The sequence below is a fragment of the Trachemys scripta genome, chromosome 14 (assembly GCF_013100865.1).
Source record: "Trachemys scripta elegans isolate TJP31775 chromosome 14, CAS_Tse_1.0, whole genome shotgun sequence".
NCBI lineage: Eukaryota > Metazoa > Chordata > Testudines > Emydidae > Trachemys > Trachemys scripta.
Window position 1 is genome coordinate 22,941,373 of NC_048311.1, and position 23,194 is coordinate 22,964,566.

Genomic DNA, 23,194 nt, shown 5'->3' on the forward strand with positions numbered 1-23,194 from the left:
ATGATTGTGCTAGTTATAATCACTATATATACTGTGATGGGTACTAAAACTGGATTTTTTTTAAACAATGCAGAGATTCCTTTTTTAATGTCCTAGGTTTATCAAATATTTTACATGCTTTGTTTATCTTAAAACCTCCTTATGCATGGATATTACCAGAATAAATCAGTTATATAAACAAGTCTCTGAAACTGTACTATATAACTGCTTTGTTTATATTTTCAGTTATCTAAGATTGTAAATTTACAGTAGAAAGACTAACTATGAAATACATTGATCTTTTTATTAGCACAAACGTATTTTTCCTTTTAATTATATAATCCTTAAATATGAAATATTTCTTGTGTAGAGATATATTATTAATTATAAAAACACTGTTGGAACAGTGTTTTGTTGAAAGTCATATGATGCTCATATAGTAGACCCTCAGAGTTACGAACACCTCAGGAATGGAGGTTCTTCATAACTCTGAAATGTTCATAACTGAACAAAATGTTATGGTTCTTTCAAAGGCTTACAACTAAACATTGATTTAATACAGCTTTGAAATATTACTAGGCAGAGGAAAAATGCTGCTTTTAACCATCTTAATTTGAATGAAAGCACAGAAACAGTTTCCTTATCTTATCAAAAAAATTAAAAACATTCCTTTTAGTAGTTTACGATTAACAGTACTGTACTTTATTTGCTTCTTTTTGGTCTCTGCTGCTGCCTGATTGCATACCTATGAGATATGTCATGAGATGTCAGTTTGTAACTCTGGGGTTCATAAATCAGAGGTTCTACTGTACTTAAAACATTCTTCTGAGAGCTAACTATTTCTCCAGTGCCTAGAGGTAATTTTTTGAGGGAGCAACACTTGAAAATAGCAATGTCACCCATGCCATCTCTTACATGCAGCCATCACTACGCACTACAATTTTCATAATCCTGATTTCATGAGTAACTTCTCTGACATGTTCACTAAGAAAAATAATTTGACATAATGTGAACAGTCAACTGCAAGTAATACAATTGATTTTTATCCTGTCTGTCTTTATGGGTCACTTGATAAACTATAATAAATATACAGGTAAAGATTTTTTATTAATGAACAAATTAGCTAATTAGTATAAGTTACAATGGAAAAATAAAAATGTATCTTACTCTTCACTGAGGAAGTCAAAGGCTTTAGATTTGTCACTAGGTAACTGAGATAAGGTGCTGCTTCTTTTCTTGACTGATGGAGTAATATGTGAAGTTGGAGCATTATACTTAAGATTAACAGGTGGTTCTGGTTTCTTAGCAGTATTGCTTGATGAACTGAACAGCCTGCTGAAACTGAAGGATAAAAGAAGTGTGATAAGTCTGTATGCATCCAACAAAACTGATCTCTTTTTGTACTAGGGTGACCAGATAAGTGTGAAAAATAAAGACCAGGAGGGAAGAAGGGGTAGTAGGTCGCCTATATAAGACAAAGCCCCTAATATCAGGACAGTGCTGATAATATTGGGACATCTGGTCACCCTATTTTGTACATAGAGCATTGTGTACACTACACTGCTCAAATCAATGTATTACAGTGGTTGGAAGGGAGTGGAACCAAACCCAGCGGCTATTATGTGCTTAGCAACAGCTTACACACAGCCATAATGTGAACCTATGTTAATAAGAGAAGGCATGTTAATTCAAACAGTGGTATTATCCCATCCTCTTCCTTTAAAGGAAAACTGGATCTTAAGTTTCCCTTGAACATCCACCACAAAATGGGCAAAAGGTAGCTTATGTTCTTCATTGAAGAGAAGTCTTAAAGAGTGCGTTAGCTCCATGGTGAGGAACTGCACGTAAGCCCAAATCCTCTACACTACACTGTACTCCACAACCCTCTATCCATGTAAACCCTCTAGCCCAGTGAACCTACAAACCTTCCAGACCAGAGGTGAACTATTACCAGTTAAGCCATTAATACAAAAAATAAAATAAAATTAAATTAAATTAAAAAAATTATGGGGATTTCAACATTTATCTCCCTTTTTTAGTTTTGACGTTTAATTTATTTAAAGAATAAACAGACAATCAGTAAACATTATTTCAGGGGGAAATAAAAAAAGTGTTGAAATTATATGCAAACCACAAACATTCAAAAAAAATTTTTATCATTAAAGAAATTTACAAAAATGCTCAGAATCAGTGTATTCAGAACCTGGTTCATCTTCTGATCAAAAATACTGTACCATTACTTTGAAGCACATTAGCATCTAACTCCAGTAAATGCACAAACATTCACTATAGGATACAGCTTATGACACATTTTGTCTTTGAGAACAGCCTTACCGAGTTGGCACGCTAGGTATCTAAAAGAGAAGCACTTTAAACATCTTTATCCCAAGAACAAAATAATTAACTGACATACAAAAAGCATTAATACCAACTACTTGGTGTTTTTCGCAGCATCTGCCTGTATTTCAGTACTTACAACTGCCAAATGCTTGATCTCTTCTTTTCTTGCATGGCTGGATTTTCTCTTGACGCTCTAAAGAAAAGGGAATACTAAGTTTACTAAATAAGCAATAATACAAAAGGTAAAGTGTGTGGGAATACACACAACTTTGGGTATTTAAGTATAAGGCGCTGCCTTGAGCCATGGAGACAGAAGTTGAAGGTGCCAATACCTGCATACATGTCTCTTCAAGTCAGAGACTAGTTTTATCATTTAAACTCAGCTGCAATTGAAGAGTGCTCTCCTTCCAGTAAGTTAGTAAGCACCCTCCATTCTTACTTCCCTAGTCTTAGATACCAGTTTTATTTATAGTGTTATTCTGTAAGTCACAGTAACAGCAGTGGATACTGCTCCAAGCAACCTTTCGCAAAGGGAAACTTTCAGGTTTGGGGTTTTATTAAAAAAAAAAAAAAAAACCTCCCCCCCACCCCACCACTAGTTTTAAAGATTTTGGGATGATAATTCTCAAAACGTCTTTAGAGAAGACCAACAATTAATGTTCACTTTCAGCACCAGAAATCAATATAGAACATTGTACTTTATCAATTAGAGTAGAACCCCACTTATCCGAACCTCCATTATCCGCCTTTCTGTATTAACCAAACCACTAGCGCGCACAGAGAAATCTGGGAAACTGACCCTTCAGCCCCGCTGCCCAGGACTGATAGCCCGTGGGGGGCTGAAGCATATAATTTAGCTTTGTGGGAGCACTCTGGTTGTGGGGCCTGGGACAACTGCAACAAAAAGGTTGAGAAACACTATAATGTTCAGGATTAAAGAGTAAAAAGTGTAAAAATGATCAATACGTGAGTTTTTTAACAATCTGTACACGTCTTTTCTTGTTAATACATGAACAAAATATTGTTTGCAAGAACTAGGAGTCTATATTCTGTTAAGCAGATAAGAAGGGGGGTATGTTTTAATGCTTTTCCAGGAGAGGCCAGCTAGTTTAAAAGCAACTCCATATCTTAAAATAATGGATAGAAAGCTCTTTGCCCATTCTCCTGATTATCCAAATTCTTGATTATCCAATCTGGCCCCGGTCCCAACCAGATCAGATAAATGGGGTTTCACTGTCACTTGTAAAAGATTCCTTAACAGGAAATTGAGAGAAAGGTGCTTAAATCAATTTTGTGCACATATCAGTGGATGTGAGGAAGCAAAGGGAGAGAAGGGAAGTGATGGAGAGAGAACATACAGAGAGTTCAAAAGAGCGATGGGTGCTCTGCACATATTTAAGAGACAAGACTTTGTGGGGCAAAGAGCTTACGATGTATATAAAGAAAGCACCCAGGTGAAATGCAACAACTTGGTTTTTTGATTTTTTTTACTGCAATGTTTTTTCTTGGGCTTCCTTTTTAATTTTAGATTTCCACTTTTAATCCCTACCTTTTTAACAAAATCTTGCAGTTGGTTTTTAACTTACCTGTCATAGTCCAATTTAGTGCTTAGGAATTAGCTGGTGACAAAATGATTTTTTCCTGAAGCAAGCCAACTACTGGTATGAGAAGGAAGAAGAGAGAGAGGGAGCAGAATTCCATTACAAGAGTAGCCATGGAAAAATGAGCCACCTCTACCTGAGAAAATGCTGTTTTCCCACCAAGTTTTGGAGTCAAAATGGCTCACGTATCTAATATGTTATAATTAAAGCCCTACTTGAATTGCAGAAGGATTGTCAAAAAATTGCAGCTGAGTTGCGATCAAGCCATGGAAAATTGCAGAAAAGTAATAATGGACCTTATTATTTGCAGGAATAAAGTCTATTTTTCCGCAAATTTTCCGCTGTCGGCCACCAGGGACTGAGAGTGGGGGCCCGGGGCTGACAGCAGCTGCCCAGAGCGGACAGCAGGGGCTCCAGCTCTCAGCACCGGGGTGGCTGTCACTGTCAGCCTCACACACAATGGGGCTCCTGCTCTCAAAATTGCAGTGGAAGCCTAATACCGTGGAATCTGCAATTTCCGGAATATTGCAAGTTGAGTAGAGTCTTAGGCCTGATCGATACTACACAGTTAGGTCAAAGTGAGGCAGCTTACATCAACCTAATTATGTCAGTGTACACACTACAGCCTTGTCCCACCGATGCAAGTCCCCTACTACACAGACATAACTCTACCTCCATGAAAGGCGTAGGGCTTATGTCGGTGTATATAGGGCGGCAGTGTCTGTCTAGACACTGCATTACTTGCATCAGCTGTTGGATGTCTTGTCAATTTCAGGGCTCCATCCTGGAGTCCTGATATTGGCCAGAAAGCCAGGCAGCTAGAGCTGGCTCCCTGCCAGGCTGCTGCCTGGAGGCTCCCCACTCAGGGAGCAAAGAAGCCCGGGTGGCTGGCTCCCGCTCCCAGCAGGGAGGCAAGAGCCGGGGAGGAGAGTTGGGAAGGACAGCTGGGCCCCCATGCCTGCCTCCCGCCCCCTTCAGTCAGTGGAAGTGCTTCTAGTGAGGAGGCGCACCACCAACAGAAGGAGGGTACTGTGCACATCAGCCACCACAGTAATTACTGCGGTAGCTGTAAGTCGACCTAACACAGGTTGACTTAAATCAGTAGTGTAGATATGCCCTCTGTTATAATACAGTAATTGAAAAGTAAATGTTAGATGTAATCATTACACCTGACCACTAGATGGCAATATACTGTGGTATTAACTATTGGATGATATATGGCAGTGTTGTAAGAAGTGGTACAAGGAAGAACTTTGTGTTGAGTTCGGAGGTGAGAAGCCATGTTTAACTATCCAGAAGGAATGCTGTGTAATTTCGCTGAAATTCAGGACACAGTAATTGATTAGGACTGTTCTGTTTCCAGTCTTTATTTCTTAAATTTGACAATTCTTCCACCTTTTCAAAGTTATAATTACCTTTTACTAGAGCTGACCAACCAATTCTGATTTAATGATCACATCTGGGCCACAGACCAATTTTATTTTATTGTTTGTTTGACTGTCTTAGACGACTTGAGTACAAACACACAGTAAGAGAATTCTTCCTGCCCCAAAAACCTAAGGCTGAAAAAAATTATGACGCACTTAATACAAGCTCAGAGTCCCTTTGGCTTCAATGGTGTGTGTTTCATACTTGCTTAAATCTTTATGGGATCAGGGTCTAATTTGATAAGAAACAGCAAAAGGGTAAACAGAGGTCCAGAGAGGGGAAGTGACTTGCCCAAGGTCACCACAGGTCAGTGGCAAATCTGATAACAGAATCCAGGTCTCCTGGTTACCGACCAGTGTCCTATCCTCTAAACTACACTGCTCCCCAGAAATCAATCTGCTAACAATACAAAAGAAATATCAAAGGATCTTATGTCATTTACCTTATCATTTCAGTCCATCGCACAGCTTCCTGAAGCTCCATCAGCCGCTCTTTATATTGATTTCTTTCCATCAGGACACGGGCCATTTCAACACGTGTAAAACGTTTCCTCTGAGCAGTGGGAACATCACTCTGCACATACAGAAAGCAAGCTTATAGTACTACAAAAGGAATATCAGGGGCATGAAGTCAGAGGCCACCTTTCTGCTTAGAAAATAGGGCAATTAACTCAAGTGCCTTGGAGGCAAATGCCACTGAACTGCACAAGGCAAGCGTTGGGTAGCCAGGATTCAAACCATTTTGGGCTTCATAGGCCTAAGACAACCCCTTGAACTCCATCCAGAAATCAATAAATAGCTAATGGAAACTAAGTCAAAACTAGTTCACTAAAGGGAACAGGAGGCAGGAAAGGATTAGAGCAGGTTAGTCTAAATAAACTAACATTTTGTTTCCCTGAACTTTTCATCTCTTTCCCACATGGAAAATAGTTTATATCTTGATTAAGCCATGTAAGTTTCATAGAATTAAAACAATATGATGGAATATTAGAAAAGGGTATGACACAAACTTAGTGTTAAATATATACCTACATCATCATCCTCTTTCGCTTTTTGTCTTGCTTCCTCTGCTTCTGCACGAGCTCTAAAGAAAAAAAAAAGATGAGATAACTAAGAGAATCTTTAGCAGATGTTTCTAAACTTTCATGAGGACAGTACTAAACACTCACTTTCTAAGCTCTTCTTCTAATTCCTTGTTCTTCTCTTCAAGCTTCTGCTTGGCTTGTTTTACAGCTTCTAGTTCTCCATGCAGTACATCCTTCTCACAGGTCAGTTCATCCAGTTTTGCTATCAAATCATTCTTTACCACATTCAGCGCATTTCTAAACAACAAACATTTGGAATACATTTTTATAACAACTCCATTGAAACCTAACAGCACATAGCTTTGTAACACTAGCATAATTTAGCTCCGATTCTATTCAGAGATTTCTAAGTTAGTGTTGTATGCAGCAACTAGAAGTTGGCACTTTCTAAAACAAGCTTAAAAAGACCATGACATGCACCACCACCACTGTGTTGTAAACAGGTGACTTCAAGTGTCACCATCTTCTCTCTAAAGCTGCTAAAAACCTGGAAATAAACATATCCAAATGAAATTAAAGTTCAAATTCAAGTAATCTAAATAGCAAATAAATTCCTATAGTTGGTTTCAATTCTGAACTGGAATACATTTTCATCAGCTTGTCAAAACAGGCAGAAAAATAAAAATCCTTGACTACAATCATGCTTGAAATGGAAATTACAGTGGCCCAGTGGTACTATTGTATACTACAGATATGTATATAACAGAAGTTATAGGGTCCTGCTATTGTACTAGAAAACAGACTGGCCAGGTTCCTAAGGCTAAAATATTTTTTAAAAAGCATTTACACAGGCATAGCTCTGAAAATTCCTAAAAGAAAGATCAGCAGCAAATCCACATATACTCTGCCAAGAAAACCTACAAAGTAGGGTTGCCAGATATTCAGTTTAACTGAGACTGGCAGTAACTGGCCTCTGCCACCAGGGTGCGGGAAGAGCAGCAGCTGCTCCTGGGGCCTGGAGGAGCAGCTCTGCTTAGCTCTTTCCGCCCCCCCGCCTGACGGACTGGACTCTAAAGTACGTACCAGCACTATGCATGGAGGGCAGGGGTGACCTATCCGTCCCCCCGCCCTGCTGTGCCCCAATTTCCCCTTCCCATCCCCTTGGTCTGGGGACCCCGTCTGCCCCGATTTCACCTTCCTAGCCCCTTGCTCCCCCACCCCCCTCCATGCCCTGGTGCACCCTGATTGGACAGGCAGGCAGGCTCCATGTCAGCTTCTCCTAGCCCAGCTCTGTAGGCAGCAGGGAAGTCCCAGGGAATGGGGGAGCAAGCAATGGGGGTGGGGATGGAGACTGAGTGACTGGGGGGGGCGCCTCGGGGGCAGAGGTGTTTGGTTTTCAGGGATTAGACAGTTGGCACTGCACACTGTTCTTGGTTTGCTCTTGGAAGCTAGTAGATTACTAAAATGACAAGATTTATTACTCTCTAATTAAAGTTTTTGTATCATTTTAACACTCTGCATACTAACAGGAATGGAGGACACTGGCAGAGTGCAATACAAGTCTACCAAGAAAAAAATATAACTGGTACATTGAAGTGACATTTTAGACAAAAATCAAATACACCGTGCTTCATTCAAAAAACCAGACATAGTACACAGTTGCGGGTAGCTCTGAATACTAAAAATACCACTTAATGCTAACGTAAAAATGTCACCATTTGTCAGTGATCCTTTATGGCATGGTCCATTTTGGAAAATGATAAAAAGAGTGAGAGCAGAGGGAGTAGCAGGAAGCACTCCCTAATTAAAAGCTACAGTTTGACACTTACTTGGTCTCTAATAGCTGGGTGTTCTCCAGAATAAGATTTTCAACTTCACGGCCCATTCCTTTCCAAGACAGAGTAAGTGAATAAATTTCAGAAAAAAGAATGAATATTTTTACAACAGAGAAATCAAATTCAAATATTTTATTTAAATATGGTTAATCTACATTTTGCCTTTATCTGCCTAACAAGATGAATATAGAAGCACTTCACAGAAGCAATGTAAATACTCCCACTGAGCAAATATCTAAAGTTTTCTGTCCCTTCCTTCTCTACTTAGCTTTGCTTTCATCCTTCCCCAGGTGATGCCAGAAAACAGCTCTGGCTAATGACCAATAAAGTCTCTCTGCTGGTTTTCCCCCCCAAAATGAATTGCAAGTTTTAGGGAAAGGTTGAAGTACTACTAGGTCAAATAGAACATCTCCGCCATTAATGGACAAAAAAATTTAACCATTTACAATGCACAAATTCAATGAAGCGTTCTACAAAAGAGGTTATAGAGTATATTTTATGTTCAAAATGCGCCATTTTTAATACACACAGGACATGCTGAACAAGAACGCTCAGAGATAGCGTGAAAGCCTTGAAGATCTCCCCAAAGCAGATGGTACCTTACCAAAGAAATTACGGTCTTTAAAGCCCATGCATTCCATGTACAGCAAAAACAAGAACAAGAAACATTTAATGTAAGGAGTAGTATGAACGAAAAGCAATAACAAATCAAGAGATTTGTAAGCTGTAAGAGTGAATTAAAGAAAAGCCAGCACAGAAAATATGAAATGTTCTATGATTTGAAGCAGACTGATATGCAAGACATACAGTAAAATAAATGAGTATCACCAAATGAGTTAGCCAAGCATACACAAAGCTTTATAATGGATTAAAAGGTAATCTTCACTTCTGTGACACGATTTAGAAGCATGGTATTTGGAACAAGTGCTAAACCAATCAATGCAAAATTTAGATGAAATATTCGATTCTGAAAAAAATTCCAAGTTTTGAGTTTAAATGCTTTCAATTGTTTTATGCATCCATAAGGTTCATTAATATTTCTATGAAGTTCCTATAAATTACTGTCTGCATGCTTAAAGAATATTTTAAATAGAATCTACTGTAGAATTTTAAGTTCTGTTTTAGTTTTTAAAATGTATAATGAAACAGCAATAGTTGTAAGTCTTGTTCAGCAGATTATTTTCAAGACAACCAAGCCCAGCATTATGTACACACTGATAATAGGAGCAATTATGCCAATTAGAGGTTAGCATTACACAGCAAATTAAAAAAATCTTAAAGAATTACCCTCATTGTAAGAACAGTGTGCACATCTGGTTTTAACAAGTTCCCTAAACACAGTAATATCTTCCAAAATATTTGATAAGGAAATTTTTTTTATTAAAAATGAACAAATCTTAATAGTAAAAAGTAACATTTAAAATAGGCATGAAGATGAAATTTGTTTAATCTTGTGAATGATTAATGTATCATATTCCCCTAAAAAAGAGAAACATCAGGTCTCTTATAGAGCTCACTGGACTTTAGATTGAAAGTAGTAAGTTACCTTAACAATATACAAGTTATTTTATCACAGCTCTTCTCACTTTGCCAACAGCTGTAGAAAACTGAGGTTTGCCAGCATCAGGAGGTTTTGCTTGTTTGAAGAATAGCTTTGCTTTTTTTTTAAAAAACTGAATTATATATGAAAAGCTATTTTACAAGCATACCTAGGATGATTTGAACTAAATGCAAACAACTGTTGGGATCCCTACATTGTCAAAATGTGGATAACACACAGCTGGAAAGCCAAAAGGACGCAAGGGCAAAAAAATGTTTCCAAGCAGAAACAATGCGGATAATGTTGTATATGAAAGCAGCAGACAAAAACGCCTAACTGTAGAAGCAATAGTTTTCAAAGTATTTAAAAGCATACACACCAGAATATTCCCCTGGGTATGCAGCCCAAGAGAAAACAGATTAGAGAATCCCAATTAACTAGGTTTTATAGAACTAGAAACTCAATGCTAATATTAATTTAGAATGGAATAATCCACTAAAAACCACACTCAATACATTGTAAATAGATGTGGCTAGTGTGTGATGCAAGTTAGGAAAATGTACGTGTCTGAGACAAAAATATCCATGTGCTGTAATGCTACATAAATGAAAATCAATATGATCATAAAAAAAGTTAGTAAGTCAACACATATTTCCACATAACACATGAAAAGCTTAATTACATATATTATAGGAACAGACTTAGTAAAAGAATTGCTCTCTAAACAGAAGTAACAAAATAAACTTTGCCTAAATAATGGGAAGACTGAAAAGGGTGTTCATTTTTGCCCAAGGAAAATGGGGTGCCCAATATGGGGAAAAAAGTCTTCTAGGTTTAAATAACTATTTTGAAAGATCTACTATGTAGGAGTAGGCACTAAAAGTTGCTGTTAATAGGCTATGAAACTTGATCTCAAGAACCCATTTTTGAATGCAGAATGTCAGTAGCAACTAAAAATTACCAGTGTATGAGGACATGTAAAGTGAGTTATGGATGCCTACCAAAACTAGGAAGAGATGACCACATAAAAAACCACCACAACAGTTACCATCGTTGCTTGTGGTCTCAGCAAGGAAGTCCAGAGTATGAGGAAAAGAACAGAACTAATTTTCTCCCCTAGTGGTGGTCTTTCCAGACTAGGGACAATGGCAGCTAATAGGTACAACTTGCATTGCTGTTGCCTATTTAAAATAAAATCAGTTCCAGTGCAACTCTATCCAGTTTTCCCCACTAAACAAGAAATTCTCAGAAAATGCACAATGTGAATCACTAGAAATTTAGACTATTCAAAAATACATGTTTGGTCCCTGCAAATTCTACACCACACTTCAGAGAGTCAAACTGCTCTTTATGCTTTCTACACAGCCCATTTTCAGACTCAAAAATCAGCTGCTTCTAAGGGCTCGTCTACACTACTGCTTAAGTCAATGTAATTTACATTGTTCAGGGCTATGAAAAAACAATCCCCCCCTCCCCCGAGCGACGTAACTTACATAGACTTAAAACGGTCTACACCACGCTACGTTGGCAGGAGACATTCTGCCGCTGACATAGCTTCCGCCTCTCGTTGACCGGGAGTAATTATGTTGACAAGGGAGCACTCTCCCGTCGCCATAATGTGTCTTCACCAGACGCACTGCAGCAGTGCCGATTTAGCGCGGTAGTTAAGACAAGCCCTAAGATATGTTCTCTAATGTCTACTGCCATCTGTTCGATGAAATAAAGCGTGGATGCTGAAATATGGCTCAGTTTTGCTACAGCAAAAGTTTCATGGCACATATTACTGAGTTGTTGCTTTTTGTTAAACACTCGGGGATGCTTAAGTGTTTCTAAATTGTTTGGTTCTCAAACACAACCAACTTGTTTCACAATGCAACAGCAATATACAATCTCCCTCATAGGCAAAATTCCAAATATGAGCAATATAAAAAGCACGGTGAGGCCCAATTTGTTACCCAAAAGGTTTTAAGCAATGTTAATTTGATTGTCCAAAACTGAGAAAAAATTGCTTTGTAGGAAACATCCTAATATACGAGGCACTAGACACATTCCTGTGTCATACCATATACAGAGCAATTCAAATACCAAGCACTTTAAAGAACTGATGAATTTGCTGAATTTTAAAGTAGTGTGCTCTACCACAGAAAATTCACACTGAACTGTGAGATGGTTTCATTTATCAGTACAGGAAAATGGAGCCTTTCAAGGCCACTGAAATAGAAACTTAATACAATGAATCTTGGTGTATATTTCAGGAAATATATTTAAAGGGAGCTGCAATTACCAGAAATATTCTATAAAAACACAAGCATAATAATAATTTCTTCAGCTAACTTGTCTTACCCAATAAATCTGCTCCTTCATCCACATCTCCAATTAGGCCAGAGCCAGCAGAAGACAGCTCTTCGAAGAGAGATTCTGTATTACGATCAAATGCTTTGTTCTCTATACCTTTGGTAGGCGTGCTAAGCAACAGAATTGAAATTTTTTTAAAAAAGTCAGAAAATGGAACCAACTATCATTCAAACATTTCACACAGTTGTACAGCAAAGGAAAAATGTGATTTTTAGATGGCTGCTCTATGGTTTGGCTTATAGCTCATTCATTAACATAGAAATGAACTGAAAACCTTGCTGGACATTTCTTAAGTACCTATGTTGGAGGAGTGTACCCCACACAGGCCCTGAAGGGGCTAATGTGAGCCAGAGAGGCCCATTAATATACATAGCAGCACCTAGGAGAGAAATGGGCTGCAGTGATAAGAGTCTGCAGTCACTCCCTGCCTTTTCTATCCCCCAGAAAGCAGCCCAGGGAGGCAGCAAGGAGTCTGAGGAAGTAGACCTTGGCTGCCAGGTACAGGGTCCCTGGACTACAACCAAGAGTAAAAGAGGGCCTGCATTCCCCTACCAGACACCAAGGAAGGTAGTGTGAAACCCCCAGAGATAAGGGATGTAAGAACCATGGAGCCCAGAGACAGACAGAAGACCTGCTGTAAGGTCACTAGACCATAGCTGGGCTGGAGATTATTACCTTGGGCTAGGGTTAGGGTGGACTAAAGCCTGACCTGGCTAGAGGGCCAAGTTGCAAGAAGAGAGATGACAGCAGCGACAGAGCAACCTCAGCAGATGGTACCAAGTGGCTTACGAGATTAAGAGCTTGTCCACACCGACTTAGTACTCTGAAGTAAGCACACTACGGAACTTTTAGCGCATAATAGCAGGATCCACACTAAAAGACTTAATACACAACAGACTAGCGCACTATACATTCACACCCTGCCTTGCTGTGCAGCACATCTCCATATCCACAAGCCCTCATTGTCATTTTCAAAAGTGACTGAAGCACTTGGGCTCCTAAGTGCCCACTCACTTGCAATGGGGCTTAACATGCTCTCGAAATTTTTACCCTCCATCCTCTCATACAGCAAGGGACTAAGTTCTCAAAAACAGGAGTGTGCTGCCAGTAATGCGAGTGTGGAGTGCATCTGAATTTGCTAACATCTTCAGCAGAAAGCTCTGAATGACATTAGACACTACCCCATCCTCTAGGTCAGTGGTTTTCCAACTTTTTTCCCGGGGACCCAGTTGAATAAAATTGTTGATGCCCGCAACCCAACTGAGCTGGGGATGAGGGGTTTGGGGGGCTCAGGGCTGGGGCAGGGGTGGAGGAGGGGGGCAGGGCTCTGGGGTGGGGGTGCAGGCTCTGGGGTGGGGCCAGGGATGAGGGGTTTGGGGTGCAGGAGGGGCTCCAAGTTTGGGGGGGGCTCAGGGCTGGGCCAGGAAATTGGGGCACAGACTTACCTCCGGCAGCTCCCAGTCAGCAGCACAGTGGGGGTGCTAAGGCAGCTTCCTGCCTGTCCAGGCAGACCGCGCTGTGCCCCAGAAGCGGCCAGCAGCAGGTCTGGCTCATAGGCGGAGGCGCGCGGCTCTCATCCACAGGCACCGCTTCCCCCAGCTCCCACTGGCCGGTTCCCAATGCGGAGCCAGTGCTCAGGGTGGGGGCAGCATGTGGAGCCCTGTGGCCCCACTGCCTAGAAGTCGGACCCGCTGCTGGCCGCTTCCAGAGCACAGTGCGGTGTCGGAACAGATAGGCCTTAGCCTGCCTTAGCTGGGCAACACCACTGACGGGACTTTTAATGGCCCGGTCGGCAGTGCTGACCAGAGCCGCTAGGGTCCCTGGGTGCTGACGAAGGCAGCCCAGTGCCTTACATGCTGTGACCCGGTACTGGGTCGCGACCTGAACTTTTACGGACACCTAGAGCAGTGTTTTTTTAATCTCCAAATGCCAGAAGCGGAGACTGGACAACAGGGGATGGATCACTCAAGATTGCCTTGTTCTATTTATTCCCTTTGACGCATCTGACACGGGCCACTGTCTGACAGGATTACTGGACTAGATGGATCATTGATCTGACCCAGTATGACCATTCTTATAACTCTAGAGGATAAATGCTGTGATGATACTGCAACATAAGGGGATAGACAGGATTTTAAAGGGGTGAGTGAAAAACACAAGAATCCAACTTGGAATGAGTCAGTATCCTGAGCCCTTCTCTTAAAAAGGGAAGAGCCCTCTTTTGCACATACTCTTAGCTGGGAATAGGAAAACTCCATTTAGCTGTCCTGAGTCCATCACAATATACAGTATCTTGTACATTTGTACTGCAAATGTAACAATAAAAACAAAACTTGCTGTTATAAGAATTCTTCAGGGAAGAAAAACAGGTCATGGGAACTCAGTACGCAACATGTGCTCTCAATCGGTTAAAATTCCAAACAAGTCATGCAAGTTCAAAATGAGTAACTGCAGTACCTTTTGAAATCCTAATCTGTGTACTCAAGTCACAGTATGAAATTTACCTTGAACCTTTATATCCACTGAGGTCTTTATCCATATCCAGCTCTGGCGTAGACTCGATGATTGCCTGAACTTCAGATTTTTCTTCATTTTCATTAGCACCTGGGGGTGAAGGTGGGGAAGTAATATATATCCATTAACCACATTTAAGAAAAGCTCTGTACACTATTGGCTTAAAGAGAGTCACATGCAGGGGTCCTCCTGACAAATTTCATATATTATTGTGGCAAAGCCTCTGAATTGTACAGAATTTGAGTTCATATAGTGGTAATTCTATACCGGCCTCACAAGTTTAAAAAATGATGTCATTCATTAAAATAGGACTAATGAACCAATTCTATTTAACTTTAATTTTAAATTCAATTTTACAATGCCCGGATTTCAGGTTCTTTCTGAAATGGTGACAAATACACACTACTTGGCTCTGCTTGCTGCTAAAACAGGTTGAGCACTGGTTCAGCTACAACTCTCATTAGCAATAGGTAAAAATTTATATTGTAAAGACAAGGCCTTAGACCACGCAATAGTCTCCTAAAGAAAGTGGTGGAAGACCCATTACCTCAAATATTTAAAAGCAGTCAAAATATATTGTAAGGGAAAATCATGAAGGGAGATGGTATTAGCTCATTTAATCCTTCTAGTTTTTTTAAATAACCCCGGAATGTAATTAATACATAGATATACTTCACATTCCATGGAAAATAAGGTGTGAACAGATCAAGAGGTAAATAGTGATCCTCATTTCAACATCACCAGTACTCCACTCCCAAAAGTATGAACACACATTTTTCCCTCCAGGCACCAGTGACTGACTTTGTATTGCATTGCATTGAACTGAATTGCGTATCTAGCAAACTGAACGCTGAACTGTTACAGCAGCTTACCGATGGACACAGTTCTTGTTTCTTGAGCTACCTGCACTTCAATGTGCTTGCTTACATCTGATTTCTTCTTCAGTGTATCTGCACTCTTTGCAAGCCCTTCATTATCCTCTTTCAGGGGAGTTTCAGCAGATAACCCAGGCACATCTGAAGCAGCTGTTGATGCTGGGGTAGTAGATTTTGAGCCTCCTTGACTAACATCAGAAAGTTCATCCTAAAATTGAAAGTTTTATTGTTTACACAATTGTCACAGGCATTCGTTTAAACATGAAGGATTCCAAATGAAGAAAAAGCATGAGTGCATTAACTTATTTCCTGTCCTCACTAGGTTAATTCCATTCAAGTTAAAGCAGTAATTTAGATGTGGTAGAATATGCCGACTCTCATATGAATTGGAACCATTAGATACATCTCCATGATTTTAATATTTAGGTTTATGGTATGTATGCTTTAATAAGTAGAATGCTAAAAACAACTTTGCTTGCAAGGTCAAGAAAGTGTCTCCAAAAGGTACCCAAGACTATCAGCAGTATGAATGGAACTTTATTTGAGCCTCCTTAGGCAACAAACTGGGTGTACCACTTCAAGAAAAAGCATAAAAAAAAAAGATAACACCCTAATTTACACTACTGTTCTCTGAGAACATTAAGACAGATGAAAAAATAATATTAATATGTCTAAGGAACGGAAATCAGTTTGATATGAAAACTTATCTGATCAAGTTGGTTGCATGGAATCAATCATTTCTATTATCGCATTTTCATTTACCAATTAAATCCCCACATAGTGGTGTACTAGGGTGGCTAAATCCTACCTAGCAGAGTAAAAAGGACTACTTCGTTATAGGACTTCCCCTAATGAAAAGACATGTTGAAGCCTTGTCTACACAGAACTTCGCGGAAACCTCCCACTGTTACAACTCCAGTGCAGCTCTACCAGTGCTAAGAATAACTAGCACTTATGGACCTCCCTGTCCAGAGCAGCTCTACACAACAATGGTAAGGTTATCCATCACTAGTATACACTATCATTCCCCTGATGATTTCCCTATAATTTTCAGGACAGACACTCTTTGGAGACTGCCTGCTAGACATACAGATTCTGAACAGATAGACAGGCACCCAGACTGAGTCGAGTCACCAAACAGACTAAGTGTTCAGTTTTCTACAACAATATCTTGTACCTAGGATCTGTAGCCAGAGATGAGGCACTTCATTTAGCCAACTTGCTTTATATCATATTTTCTATATTAGGCCAAGAATATTTGCTTTTATTCAAGCTATGGGGAACTTTGTGACAACTTGAATTGGGAATATTTGCTAGGTTTTTGTCCAAGGCATAAACCAAACCTCTAACCTGAGAGAGGCAAGAATGAGGTACTTAGTCAAAGAGGGTTGCAATTAACTTCTCCAAACAGTGCCAAAAGGGACCTTGGGGCAGTTTAGCACTGATACAGCAAGAGCCGAACATGACACTTCTAAGGCTTTTTACAGTGACTATAAAGATTAACCATCCTGAGATTGACTTAGGGTAGGTCTAAACTTACCCGGTAGTTCGGCGGTGAGCGATCGAACTTCTGGGTTCGACTTACTGCGTCTTGTCTGGACGAGAAGTCGAACCCGGAAGTGCTCACCGTCGACTGCGGTACTCCAGCTAGACGAGAGGAGTACCGCGGAGTCGACGGGGGAGCCTGCCTGCCGCGTGTGGACAGAGGTAAGTTCGAACTAAGGTACTTCAAACTTCAGCTACGTTATTCACGTAGCTGAAGTTGCGTACCTTAGTTCGAATTAGGGGGTTAGTGTAGACCTGGCCTTAGAGATTACAGTTTAACCTTTCCAAGGCCTTCTGAAACAAACCTGAAAGAATCAAATAGCTGCAAGCAAGCTATTTAAGTATCAGGAAATATGCCTAAAAGCACAACACAGATTTGATCTTGGAAATGCTTTTAAATCAAGACACCAAAAACAAAGTCAAGGTTGAAACAGTTTACATTTTGTGACGCACAAAGGATCACATTGAGGAGAAACTGAATTTGATTATATTAAATAATTTAATTAAAAAGCAAATAAAAAATTGGCATATGTAATTGGATATGCAGCATTACCCATTTTTAACACACAAAGGAAGTTTAATTAGGATTTCAATCTTCATATTCACGTTGAGAATTTTTTGCAAGATGAGATTTTTAAATTATTAAAATAGGGAGAAGCTAAACAATGTGAATACTGCAGCTTACAAGGGAATTTTACTGCTGAGGGAACTGAGGGTGAGGAAGACAATCAAACAAAGCGGCACTTTTGAAAAACAAAATATTACACACTTCAGATACAGTATTTTTTAATGATACCAGAATCTAGGCAGTGCTCAATATATGTCACTTACCCAGTTTACCTACTTAAGGGAAATTACAAAAACAGAGGAAAATGTTACTAGTTTTTGAACATTATATTATACAGACTGCACATAATCTTCAAAAAAAATTTGTATAGCCTCTAAAAAGTAGATGGGCATTGTACATGTATAGGAAATTTAAACTGGTGTTTTTTTGTTTTGTTTAATCTCTTACTCACTAATTACAAAACAGAAAGCCAAATAGGATAGTAAGCAGAACATGTAACTGCATTTTGGGAAAAAAAAAAAAAAAAAAAAAGACCTTGGGAGGGATGGAGGCGGGATGGTGAGGAGGCTTTAATGCAAACCAACAAACAGGGTTGTAATCTCAAAAATCCTGAGCATTCTTCCCTTCGCCATTTAATTTTCTGTACAAATACTTCCTGTAACGTCATCCATTGTTTGGTATGCCAATCCAATTCACTTTAGTAATTCAGAGTAATTGACGGCATGTGAATTTACTGCTGAAATACAACATTACTATTAGAGTGTTCCGACATTTATTCTGTTGTTGCTACAATATATGAAGTAACAAGCTGAAGAGGAAAACTGGTTTAATATATTGACTATTTATATGCAGAATTACTCAAAATTAAAAAAGTTATATGTAATAGAAATAAGGTCATTTCACAAAAAAGTGTAATATATACAAAATAAGAGGTGATACTTCAAGTGTAACTGAAAACCCTTTGTGTATTCAGACTGCTGAAATGTTTGATTTTCCTTCAGATGTGGACTCAACTTTCTTTGTAGTCTCCAAAAAGTTAACTAGGTGATCAACAACCTCCCCTTTCTTTTCAAGTACATTTTGGTTCACACCAGCTAGTAGTTAAACTATGAATCCAGATCTTCTTATGCTTACAGATTTTTATTACAGCTGCACCAAAAAGCCCTGATCAGGATTGGGGCTCCATTTTGCTAAGCACTGTAACAATACGTATGAAAACAGTCTCTGGTAAAAAAAGATGACAATCTAAGAAAAGTGGGCTACAAATGGTGTGAGGGGGATTGCACTGAATATGTTTAAAATATATACTTTCATACCTATGTATCTATGCATATGTTCCCTGAGAATTATAATAATATAAAGTACCTACTATCCCCATCACCCCTGAAGACATCACCTAAAGGTAAACCCTAGTGATATTTCTGAAGCTGAACCACACAATTTTGATATAAATATGGAGATGGCTTTGAAAAAAGTAATTAACACTGAATTTAAAATAATTAACTCCACAAGGCTGCCATCTTCCATGTCAGGTGTGCCTCTCTATCACAACTGATCTTCCCAGTTTTTTATGAAACAATCACTGGGATCCAGAAAGATAATTGCCACATTGTACCAAATTAGACAAATGGTCAAATCTATTCTAGTATTCCATCTCGCACTGTTGCCAGTACCAAATACTTCAGAGGAAGACAAGTTCTCCATGATGGGCAATTAATGCAGTATCACACACCGGGAAAATATTTCCTCTTAACTCCAGGCAGTCAGTGACTAGCTTGTGTCCTGAAGCAGGAAGATCAATATCCCTATAATATTTAAGTATCTAAAATAATTAGATAGTTTCAATAACCATATGTTTAATTGTTCTTTGCCACCATTTCTTGTGGCAATGAGTTCCAAAGACCGTGTTGTGTTAAAAATTTCCTTTTTAAATTTGTCATTTTAACTTTGTTACGGCTGAATTGGAACCAAGTGGTATAGCTGGAGGTCTACTGTGTCACATGTACATAATGACTAACCCTGAATGGGTTCAAATTAATAGTTTGTCTGTCCACTATGTTTAAAAGGTGCTTTCTAGATCCTTAACTAGTCTAGAAAATAGTTTTAACACACTATCTTGTTTGTTCCTGTCACACGTTTGTTTCATGAACCTGCTCAAGCAAGCAGTTTTAGCCTCAGTTTAGATTGGACTATTGTAAATATTCACATACTGAAGTGTATACAGGAGTTTTCATACTGAGGACCCTTGGGCTCTCAGGTATTTGGGCTTAGGGCCTCCACCTGGACGCTGCTCATTCAATCTTTTTAGTCTTTCAAACACAAATTATGGGTACTGTGTAATAAATAGACTTTCAGTTGTACACCTTCAGGTGTGCATCTAGATTAGTCTAACTCAATACATCTCAAACATGAAGGCAACACACCTCTCCCCCACACACCTCATCTTACTTATGAAATGTTCATGTTTTATTTGGCATCTGTGTCAATATTACTCTGGGCTCCCTCTCATCCTTTAAACTCGACTCTTGAGAAAAATATTCAAGAACCAGAATGGTTACACAGCCTTCAGAACAGCAGACCCCCTGAATACAGAGTTTTTCACATGAGTAACCAGGCTTAAAAATTATCCAGCATTTAGTAGCCTGGGGACCAAAACCACTATTCAAGGTGAAATATACCTGTACTGCCATGTTCTGAAACCCAATCCCTCCTCGCTCATCCGCAATTCCAAGGAATAAACAATTATGTATTTGATAAGATATTCTGCATTTATCTGTAGTACACATTAAACAGGAACAGAATATATTCTGTATGTAACTTACTATGCCTCTCTATTTTATTTTACCGTATTTCCTTCACTCCCACTTCCTCAGCTCCTTACTAAAGCCTAAACCTGCTCCTGCATTTGCCACATGTTATTTCTAATTCTCTCCCGCATATATCCCTTTTGCTTTCCCAACACTGCTTTCTGTTGTGTCTCCTTTATTTTCCATCCCATTTCCCTTCCGCTCCTCCAAAAATGTGGACTTTGGTGCCAGAGAGAGTGAAGGGATAAATTAAGATCCAACCATCACCCACAGAAACACACCACACCCAGCCTTGCCAATCATCCATCCCTTCATACATAGGGCTTGAAAAGTTTACTGCACCCCAATAACCAGAAGTCTAAATTAGATCATTTAATTAGACGAAGGGCCTCATTGTCTAGGGGCAACATCCAGCTAGGAAGCCAACCTCCCCACCAGCTTGTGCTTTGTGCTCCTACTAGGGTGCTCTCCTTGGATCCTGCTCAGAGGCTCCATCCTTTATGGCCTCCATTTAGTAAGTGTGAAATCTGAAGCCTTCCTACCTTCCAGCAGCCAGCAGTTTAAGAGGGAGTTCTGTTTCCCCACTCCTAATCCAGAACCTCTAGACTACTGCAAAGGGAGAACATCCTCTACTGAGCTGACCCTATAACAACCTTTTTATAAAGCTTTCCTTTAACCTGCCTCTGCTTACGGCTGTCCCCCAGCCAGCAGCAAAAATCTGACCTGATCCACAGTGTCCTTAATAGCAGCAGTAAAGTTTACTAGAGGCTTGTTAATTTCACTGTGTGGTTGAGCTCTACCAGCAGCAAAGATGCTGGTGCTATCTAAGGATTTAGACAGGCAACAACTACTTTGTACTCTATTGTTCGGAAGGGGTTCTCTGCAATCATAAGTGAAAAGCAAAACTTACTGTAAATGCATAAATTAACGGTATTTTCCCCAGATGAAGTTCCTAGTCATATGAATTTTTCAAGCCCTAATGATTCATTTAGAACTTTTAGGTCCTGCCCCATCAATGATATCAAGCCTCATCTTACCATATTCTTTACTAAATACTAAGAGTTCACTGTACTGAGTTACAGATGTAATACCAAATTCTGAACATCTGAAACAACTTGCTGTTAATAAAGTCTCCAATTGTTTCGAAGTGTCACAATTGCTTGCATTGTCTCCATATACCAATATCCTTCATCACAAATTTAAAAGTGACCAAGATGGGAAGAGTGAATATTTGTTAGTCTCACAGTGAATCAACTGGAGAGTATAACACAGCATGTGTAACACCTGACTATTGGACATCTCTGATGGATTCCAAGAATATGTACGTTCCCCCCCAAAGGATACTCAGGAAGTCATGAAGCCCAAAATTAAGGAATTATGGCAAACAATTGAAGTCCATATTCTAAAAAGGCTACATGATTAAATATTATAAGCTGCCTTTTGAATGTTAACTTGTGGTAGTTTTTTTTTTTTTTTTTAGGTTAAACAACTGGATAATGATTCATATTTTAACAAACAAGTAATGAAGGGAGGAAATTGTACTCTTACCAAGCGAATCCAGAGTTCACCCACACAGGGAATAAAACCTCAACATGAATGTTGGCTCTGTTCAAACATTTCTCCAACTCTGTATTCCGAATGCATCCACTGAAGAATGCAGCACACACTGACCATTGACTTTAGCACACAAAAAGCCCTAAACAAATGGCTTGATTGCCCAACAGAAAGTGGCTGTGAAGAAAAAGGGTCTCAACTGATTTTGAATCAATTGTTTCCAAAAATTATAAGGGACGAACCAAGCGTTTCCGTATAATTCAATTGTTTTCCTATAACTAAATTTCTTCCCTTGCATCTGGAAACTGGATTTATCACTAGATTCAACTGATAGCAATATATGCTCCAGAAATCAGTGAGAGTTAAATGTAATTCCATTAAGCAGGAATGAGTCTAAATATTTTCCCCAAATATTTTAAAAATTTGAAATAATCAAGTTGTATTTTGTAAGCAATGTTTCCTAAAGACTTTTTTCATGGAACTAAGCTGTGTATTTAAAATTAGGTCACTACGTTTGTAGAGAACTAAATAGTGGTTTGTATGCAATGCAATCAGAGTAGGGTTAGAAGGAAGCAATACACAACTGCATCTTGTCTTCCAATGGCACCCAATATTGTCCTTACTGTACAAAGTTCCAGAATATCCAGATAAACCCTTGTCTGTGTTGCTCCTGGGCACCTACACGGAGATGTTTTTAGGTGTACCATTCTGCATCCTTCAAATACTACTGCATGAATAAAAATGCATGTACACCTCTACCCTAATATAACACAAATTCTGATGTAATGTGGTAAAGCACCCGGGGGGGGAGGTGTGCGCACGCCAGCCGATCAAAGCAAGTTCAATATAACACAGTTTCGCCTGTAACGCGGTAAGATTTTTTGGCTCCCGAGGACAGCGTTATATCGGGGTAGAGGTGTATTTGAAAGCAGTAGTACAAGACACTGGCAAGATACATCATGTTAAAAAACATTAATTTCTCTCTATTATAATTCGACTCTTAATAGTGACTGCAGTGTATCATGCCATTCCACAGGATCATTTATTAAATACAGGCACTGTGCTTGGTACTGTGTAAGAAATAATAATATCTAACTTACAGATATGGTCCCTGCCCTAAGGCACTTAGTCTTGTAACTAGACTGAGATGTGTATATATAGAGCAGCAAAATTGTGCATGCAAGGTAGCCATTTTTAAGTGTATACAAGTTAATATTTTTAAAAGGACT

The 23,194-nt window shown here is 39.3% G+C and overlaps 1 protein-coding gene across 10 annotated transcripts in view; it reads right to left on the reverse strand.

The window, feature by feature from the left end:
* SPAG9 (sperm associated antigen 9) overlaps nucleotides 1-23,194 on the reverse strand; it is a 105,468-nt gene that overhangs the window by 29,600 nt on the left and 52,674 nt on the right. For 6 of the 10 annotated variants that reach the window (XM_034788971.1, XM_034788974.1, XM_034788970.1 and 3 more), the window contains 10 exons: nucleotides 15,489-15,699; nucleotides 14,607-14,706; nucleotides 12,091-12,212; nucleotides 10,127-10,138; nucleotides 8,202-8,259; nucleotides 6,517-6,669; nucleotides 6,380-6,431; nucleotides 5,791-5,921; nucleotides 2,456-2,512; nucleotides 1,147-1,320 (listed from right to left, as the gene is read on the reverse strand). In XM_034788971.1, the coding sequence (XP_034644862.1) occupies nucleotides 1,147-1,320; nucleotides 2,456-2,512; nucleotides 5,791-5,921; nucleotides 6,380-6,431; nucleotides 6,517-6,669; nucleotides 8,202-8,259; nucleotides 10,127-10,138; nucleotides 12,091-12,212; nucleotides 14,607-14,706; nucleotides 15,489-15,699 (1,070 nt within the window). The remainder of the gene's footprint in view (nucleotides 1-1,146; nucleotides 1,321-2,455; nucleotides 2,513-5,790; nucleotides 5,922-6,379; nucleotides 6,432-6,516; nucleotides 6,670-8,201; nucleotides 8,260-10,126; nucleotides 10,139-12,090; nucleotides 12,213-14,606; nucleotides 14,707-15,488; nucleotides 15,700-23,194) is intronic. The other 4 variants (XM_034788975.1, XM_034788973.1, XM_034788979.1 and 1 more) reach the window with 1 other exon arrangement.